This window comes from Pinus tabuliformis, chromosome 8, assembly GCF_031772625.1.
Source record: "Pinus tabuliformis cultivar Carrire ecotype Pingquan chromosome 8, CPIR1, whole genome shotgun sequence".
NCBI classification, from domain to species: domain Eukaryota; kingdom Viridiplantae; phylum Streptophyta; class Pinopsida; order Pinales; family Pinaceae; genus Pinus; species Pinus tabuliformis.
In genome coordinates this window covers 653,998,847-654,006,745 of record NC_142294.1, presented here as the reverse complement: position 1 = coordinate 654,006,745, position 7,899 = coordinate 653,998,847, and the positions used below count along the sequence as shown (strand labels likewise).

Here is a 7,899-nt window from a genome sequence, read left to right as displayed (position 1 = left end):
GTCAACAAGCTTGGGCAACAAGATTAGATACCATATTAATGAATTACAATGAATTATCATTAAGTTGTCACATAACTAGCTAAAAGCTAACACAGTTTCTATGTAATCTTTTACTTACATACTGCCACATGCAACATTCCTTGTGGCATGATTGTTCTAGCAATGTATGATCCTGCAATTCGAACTCATCTGCATGGACCATCAATCCTTTTCCTGCCACCATGTTAAACATCACTTTTCTTTGGCACCGACCGCCATCGCTTCCTGTCAATGTTGTCGTCAACAAGCTTGGGCAACAAGATTAGATACCATATTAATGAATTACAATGAATTATCATTAAGTTGTCACATAACTAGCTAAAAGCTAATACAGTTTCTATGTAATCTTTTACTTACATATCGCCACATGCAACATTCCTTGTGGCATGATTGTTCTATCAATGTACGATCCTACAACTCGGACTCATCTGCATGGACCATCAATCCTTTTCCTACCACCATGTTAAACATCACTTTTCTTTGGCACCGACCGCCATCGCTTCCTGTCAATGTTGTCGTCAACAAGCTTGGGCAACAAGATTAGATACCATATTAATGAATTACAATGAATTATCATTAAGTTGTCACATAACTAGCTAAAAGCTAATACAGTTTCTATGTAATCTTTTACTTACATATCGCCACATGCAACATTCCTTGTGGCATGATTGTTCTATCAATGTACGATCCTACAACTCGAACTCATCTGCATGGACCATCAATCCTTTTCCTACCACCATGTTAAACATCACTTTTCTTTGGCACCGACCGCCATCGCTTCCTGTCAATGTTGTCGTCAACAAGCTTGGGCAACAAGATTAGATACCATATTAATGAATCAATAATCAACCCCTAAAAGAGATCTTTTAACATCTACTCATATGCATGAGCAAGCATGACATACTATTTAACTAGTACATATACTCAAGTAAATATTGTTTACCTCCACAATATTTATTCACACTAATGCATAACTCTGTTTAAGAGATCTAACTCATTAGTTCTACTAACATGTATAACATAATCGTTATATATTCATACATGTAATAAACTGTTGTTTCTATGCTTAAGCACATATGTTTTTTTCACATAGTTATTTTTCGAGAACTCAACATAGTTTTTTTATCATACAAAGAACATAACTCTTATATCACAATGACTATTATTTGTGCCTACATTAGCTTATCATAATAGCCATTCTTTAATATATGCAACACATATTCCCTTCACTAGAATACTACCATCATTTCATGTAACAAATCTCATACTTCTTTTTTAAAGGAAGTCATTATAACCCCATTTCTTTATCTTCCTATAAGTAAGTTCCTCATGCTTTCTCTTTCAAGAAAATATTGGGAATACCCATCTTTATGCATAAAAATCAAGAAACAATAACAAGGTTAACTTACCCTTTTTATGCACCAGACTAGAAATCGTCCCAACTCATCTAGCAAGACAATCTTTTCAAGAGATTAATATTTCCAAGATAGTTAACTTAATATTTTCTCTACGTACACCCAAAATCATATTTCCAATGTCACAACAGCTACCTTTATGTGCATGCAACATGTGTCTTTTCCTAACACAATTACTTCTACTTCAATGCACATAATCTTTTTGTGAAACAAGTATGGATTCTTGATATGATATGAACACTATTCATATGTCTTTTAAGGAAAGAACCACTTTTTTTGTTTCCAAGAAAACTCTCATAAAGCCTTCATCTTCATACATGAAGTATGCACTCTTTTTCCGAAAATAAACTATAGAAATGAATATCTATGTGTCTAGAAACACATCATTAACTATTTCTATCATGCATGTAATGCATAATCATTTCGCAAGAAACTTAGAGATTAGCTAGTATCACAATGCAATAGCATATATCCCTTTTCAAGAAACCTTTATTAATAAAAATACACATTTTAATTCAAAGAAGACTTGGCCACTTTTCACGCTATGTCCTCAAGAAGTTTATATGCATCATCTTCTTTTGTCAAGAAGATATTTTGGCTATATTTAGCAAGGATTTTAATCCAAGAAAATGACAAGAGAAAAGCATTTCACACACAAGTCACATGTAGTCTTTCTAAGAGGAACTACCTATTTTCTTCACCAAGAAAACATATATAAAATAATCAATCTTTAACATATTTTCTTTACCAAGAAAACATGTTAAATATTCAATCTTTTACTGCATGCACTGACATATTTTCTTTACCAAGAAAACATATAAAATAATCATTCTTTTACTGCATGCATTAACATATTTTCTTACCAAGAAAACATATAAAATAATCATTCTTTTACTGCATGCATTAACATATTTTCTTACCAAAAAAAACATACAAAAAAATCATTCTTTTACTGCATGCATTAACATATTTTCTTACGAAGAAAACATACAAAACAATCATTCTTTTACTGCATGCACTAAAATTCTTTCTTTACTGAGAAATATTCAAAACGATGATAAGATTCCTGGCTTCATCAAAGAAACGTTCAGAAACTTAGGCACTTGTAGAGGAAAGAACCTTCATGTCAAGACGTTGTGCCATGGAACCCTTACATACAAAAAAATACTAGAACGAACCCTGCTCTGTCCTCTTGACGTATTACTTCTGTGTTAAACCCGCCAGCAAAGGAGGGCACGGTAAGAGACTCACTGCGAAGGCAAACATTGAGAAAGAGGAACGAAAGCTTACCTTAAAGAGCATGTACTTTAGCTGAAAGATGTATGATGCCAAACCCTTACTCGCCCTCTTACCTGGAGGTTTTGGTAAATGTGAAGAGGGGTTGAAGAGGAGGTGTCTCCTAGCAGTTCAATCCGTACAAGCTCCAGAACAAACCTCCATCAAGCTTACCTTGCTGTAGGTTCAAACAAAAACTAACAAGATTGTAGTAAAATCCTCCCCCCAATAATCAATGGCGGCTCTTAAGACGTAACCCCCAAAGCGCCCTCTGATTCCCTCCTTTTCGATTTCATCCTCAATCTTGTTTCTTGAATATCAAGAATCAGTTTTTATAACTGATGCGTAACTTTTAAAGTTACTATTTCATAACTGATCGATTTACCTTGAGTTATTTACGAGAGGGATATGACATTTACGTAATTTTATGTTTTAATTATAATTTTATGATATAATTTTAAATAAGATTATAATTTTTATTATTATTTTTAAATATATAAATAAATTTAATATTAAGAAAACATTAAATTTTTACAATTACATCATTCAAATTTATAATTCAACAAGTGTAATACACAGTGTAGCGTTATTGTTGGTGCATATTTTCTCTTTTTTTTCTTATGTAAAAAGTAATTTATATAAATTATTGAATGTTTAAACAAATTTATAAATCTAATAATAAACAAATTTGAATACAATGACCTGAAGTAACAAAAGTAATTAATAGACCAGATAATTTTGGAGCAAAATAAAGATATGTGCATATATAATTTTGGATGAAACATTAGCCCTAACAACATTGTTTGTTATAGAAGTTAAGAGTTTATTGAAATGTGCTTGTGCACAATTTATTCTATCTTTAGCTTATATGATTAAATAAGAAGAAGAAATTACAATGTCTAGTATGTTTATATTAAATATAAATAATGTATATATATGATATAAATAAAATAAATAATATTTTAAAATGTTAATTAGTGTAATAAATTATTTATTTAACTTTAATTTATACTCATCCTATAAATAAAATAAATAATATTTTAAAATGCTAATTATTGTAACAAACTATTTATTTAAATTTAATTTATACTCATTCTAATTCAACGAGAAATAAATAATCCATAGTAGAAGGCAAAGAATCTATAAGTAATACCATATCTAATATAAAAATTTACAATATAGTTTATTAGAGTAAAAAATTTAGTTACACAAAAGGCCTAAGTGTGAGTGCAAAAGATTCCTAAAATTTTTATTTTATATTTTTAAGTTATGATTAAAATTGTGATGATAAAAAAGAAAATCTTATTTATTGTAGCGTTGACTTAAATTTTATTTTATATATTGCATTTAAAATTGAATTGTAAAAATATATAATATAGGTAATTTTTATTGAGGAAACTGATTGAACAAACTCTATTTAATAATAAAAATGGGCAAGGGAAAAATATGAAGAAAATTATAAAGGGAAAAATCAGTGTAATATGCAAAGTTATTGCCCGAAATATAATGGCAAGACTTTTTTGGAAACAAAATATTCATAATGGAAAAATCCATAAATTTGAGGAAAAAAATAAATAATTAATTTATAAGACACTTTGCTATTACAATTTTTTAAACAATTTTTTGTTCTAAAAATTTGATTTAGTAATCCACCAATAAAAATTCAAATTTTAAAATATTCAAAACTAAAAAAAATAAAAATAATAAAAAATATTTAATTTCATCAAAAACTTTAATAAACTTTGAAAATAATTTTTAAAAATTTACAAATTAATTAAAAGTTAAAATATTTTGACAGACAATATACTCTCTACCTTCTAAAATTTATAATTAAAAAAAAAAAACACAAACAAAAATATTAACGAAAAAAATAAAAAATATATAAACGGAAAACTTAAAAAACAAAAACTCTCCGTTCTGATATTCATAATTAAAAAAACACATACCAAAATATAAATGAAAAAACTAAAAATAAAAGCGCAACCGAGTTAAGATAGGTTTCTGCCTACTTGGAAAAAAATAAAAGCAACCGAGTTAGAATAAGATTCATAATTAAAAAAATTAAAAAATAAAACACAAACCAAAATATAAATGAAAAAAATAAAAATAATAAAAAAGCAACCGAGTTAGGATAGGTTTCTGCCTACTTAAAAGATATTAAAAGGCCGTAGTCTTTAAAGCGACTTTTTGAAAGCTTTTCCGGCGATTTTTTCCGGTGAAAATCCGGCAGTAATTTATTGAAATCCAAGTTTGATAACTAGTTTCTGCACAATGAAAGCGTCCCAGGGGTTTTTCGGGATGCTGAATCCGAATATGCAGTTAAAAAACCATTTTAACTGCAACAAATCATGATTTCATCTCAATTTCTTCCGCCGGATTCCGTCACCGAAATCTCAAAAAGTCGCATTATAGACAACTCCTATTAAAAGCAACAGAATTAGGATAGGGTTCTTCCTACCTAAAAAAAAATTGAAAGCAATCCAGTTAGGAGAGGTTTCTGCTTGCGCTTAAGACAAATTAACAGTCAAAGATGCCAAAATTCGTGCCCATCTCAGAGTACGCCGATTAAATTTTTGCGACGTACACAATGCTTTCACAGTCCTGCGCTTCAACCTTACCACTAAAACTGCACCAAACCCCAAACTCTTCGGTGCAGTTGCTGTAGACGCCCCTTCTGATTTAATGGAGAATACCTACGGCTTAGCGGAGTGTTGGGCAGATCTGCTTGAACGGGCTGCAGATCGGGTGTAATTTTTACATGGGAATATTTATTCTCATGCCAAACTGGAGCTGTTGGGGCACGATTCAGATCTAAGACCTGCTGCCTGCGTTACCAGGTTTATGAAGTTTTCAACGTCTCTGTTCTATAGCCGCCACCACAAGAAAGCCTGTGTCCTCGGCCCATATTTTTTTATCCACATGAGGAATATAGGGGTTTTCCAGGGTTTCTTTTATTTGGGTTTTGTAGGGTTTCATTTATTTCCAGTGAACTAAAACAGAGCTTCCTGGTTACTGACACTTTTTGTGTAGATTTTCAGAGGGTAAAAGATTTAGCGTGTTGGGCATCAGTCTGGGCGTAGTAGCCACTATGATTGTCTTAATTGCAGTCATAGGCATTTGGAAACGGAATATTTGCTCTCCTCTGAAATGTTGGGAAGGGATTTCTCCAACTAGAGCACCTGAACTTGCAGGTAAATCTTTCACTGTTAAGGATCTTTGATGCGTCTGATTACCTTTGCGCAATATAAATAGACACCTTGTAATTGTTTTCGCAGGTGAAGAGGAAGATTCTATCGTAACGCCGACTATAGCGAATCCAGAACTCATTTTCAAATACTGCATTCCGAGACAGACTACCTCCAATTTTGAAGCAGAGAACAAACTTGGCAATGGAGGGTTTGGATCCGTCTTTAAAGTGAGAGCTCAATATTGTTTCAATTATTTCATATATAAGTAGATATTTTAAAGCAGCAGCTCCATGTAAAAATGGAGAATAAAAATGGTTTCTAAGTGAGTGGATCTGCAGGGGGTTCTCCCTAATGGCAGAGAGGTTGCAGCTAAACTGCTGTTTATGGGTCCAAGGCAAGCATATGCTGAATATTTGAATGAAGCAAATCTCATCAGTCGTGTTGAGCACAAGAATCTAGTGAAACTGCTTGATTGCTCTGTTGAAGGTTCCAGAAGGTTACTAGTTTAAGAATACCTCCAGAACAGTAGTATTGACAAGATTGTATTCGGTATACACTTGTTCTTAATCATTGAATGGATCTTTGATTTCTTTATTGTATTTCTTTTTTCAGTCGAAAGAAAAACACCATCTTTTTATTAAATAAACCTGATTAGAACAGGCGTCTGTTATGCTTCCTCCTCAAAAACTTAGATTAAGGATCTACCATCAAAACATAAAACAATAAAATCCTACTTACAGTTATTATTTCTCATATCCCCATAAGATTGTTTTATTTATATATGTAGCTTGCAGATAATATATTTACAGTATGTGTGTGATGCATTGCAGATGCAACAAAACGTCATTTACTTAAATGGAAAGAGAGGTATGAAATCATAGTTGGAACTACTGGTGGTGTGGCCTATCTTCACGGGGAATCTCATATTCGGGTCGTCCACGAGATATTAAAGCAAGCAATATTTTACTAGATTATAAACACGGACCCAAAATAGCAGACTTTGGGTTGGCCAGATTCTTTGCAGAAGATCAAAGCCACGTTAGCACTCGAGTTGCAGGAACTTTGTAAGAATCATCTCTTACTGTTCCCGACTAATTGTTTTAAAAAAATTAGAGCAAATGAAGCAATTACAACTCATAAATCTGAATATGGATCCTGCAATTTTGAGGCGGCTAGGTTGTGGGGATTTGATTGCATAGGAAATTCTGCAGAGGTTACATGGTGCCAGAGTATGCCTTACCCTGACAGTTGAAGGAAAAGGCAGGCTACAATTATGCAATTTACATGGTCCCGAGCAGGCTACAATTTTGCCCGGAATGTTATTTTCAATAGTAATTTGGATATTTTTCATAAAATTTGACCAATGGAGTGTTTGAATTGTTTTTCACCATCAGTATTGTCTATCAAGGTCACAATTTTGCTCGGAAGGTTATTTTCAATAGTAATAAGGACTTTCTCTTTTGTCAAAAAATAATCCAGACTCTCTCTTTTGTCAAAAATATTTTACCAATAAAATGTTTGAATTAACTTTCATAGTGGAAATGGATTCAATGCAATAAAAAATAGTTTGAGTACCCAAAATCATAAAACTTGACAACTGTAATCACTGTAATCAAAGTTTTCCAAAAATTCTATGAAATTTTGTCAAAAATCATATCAAAATTTCCATTATTTTTTTCATGAAACTATGTGTTTCTTTTTCATTTAAATAAATTTTGTTTTTTTTTTCATTTAAATAAATTTTATTTGAAATCCGTTTAGGTGAAAATCGGTCAATACCTTTTGGAAATATTTTTATTATGAGTCGACAACATCCTATCTTGTCACAGCATCATTTTTTCACAATGTGTTGCAGTGTGATTATAGAATGATTTTTAAATCCGGGAATTATTGAGATATGTGTACCTACTCTTCTCAGCGATGAAAAAATGTTTTTTAAATCTGGGAAATTATTGAGATATATATATATATGTATATGCTCT

General features: G+C 31.5%; 1 protein-coding gene across 2 annotated transcripts; it reads left to right on the top strand.

Moving 5' to 3' along the window:
• The first annotated feature begins 5,304 nt into the window (after window positions 1-5,304).
• LOC149237252 (cold-responsive protein kinase 1-like) lies at window positions 5,305-7,328 on the top strand. Of its 2 annotated transcripts, XM_089366797.1 has the most exons (5): window positions 5,305-5,566; window positions 5,760-5,920; window positions 6,005-6,144; window positions 6,256-6,466; window positions 6,748-7,328. In XM_089366797.1, exons 2-4 carry the CDS (start codon window positions 5,818-5,820, stop codon window positions 6,424-6,426), a joined length of 414 nt encoding a protein of 137 aa, XP_089222923.1. In that variant the 5' UTR covers window positions 5,305-5,566; window positions 5,760-5,817; the 3' UTR covers window positions 6,427-6,466; window positions 6,748-7,328. The 2 variants fall into 2 exon arrangements, with proteins under 2 accessions (XP_089222923.1, XP_089222922.1); XM_089366796.1 differs by having other exon boundaries at window positions 5,305-5,920.
• The last annotated feature ends 571 nt before the right edge of the window (window positions 7,329-7,899 follow it).

Excerpts from the sequence above, each read along its gene's own strand:
- LOC149237252 (XM_089366797.1), top strand. The coding sequence starts at position 5,818 with ATGATTGTCTTAATTGCAGTCATAGGCATTTGGAAACGGAATATTTGC. Across the intron at positions 5,921-6,004 it reads TAGAGCACCTGAACTTGCAG|GTGAAGAGGAAGATTCTATC; the intron begins GTAAATCTTTCA and ends TTGTTTTCGCAG. Across the intron at positions 6,145-6,255 it reads GGTTTGGATCCGTCTTTAAA|GGGGTTCTCCCTAATGGCAG; the intron begins GTGAGAGCTCAA and ends GTGGATCTGCAG.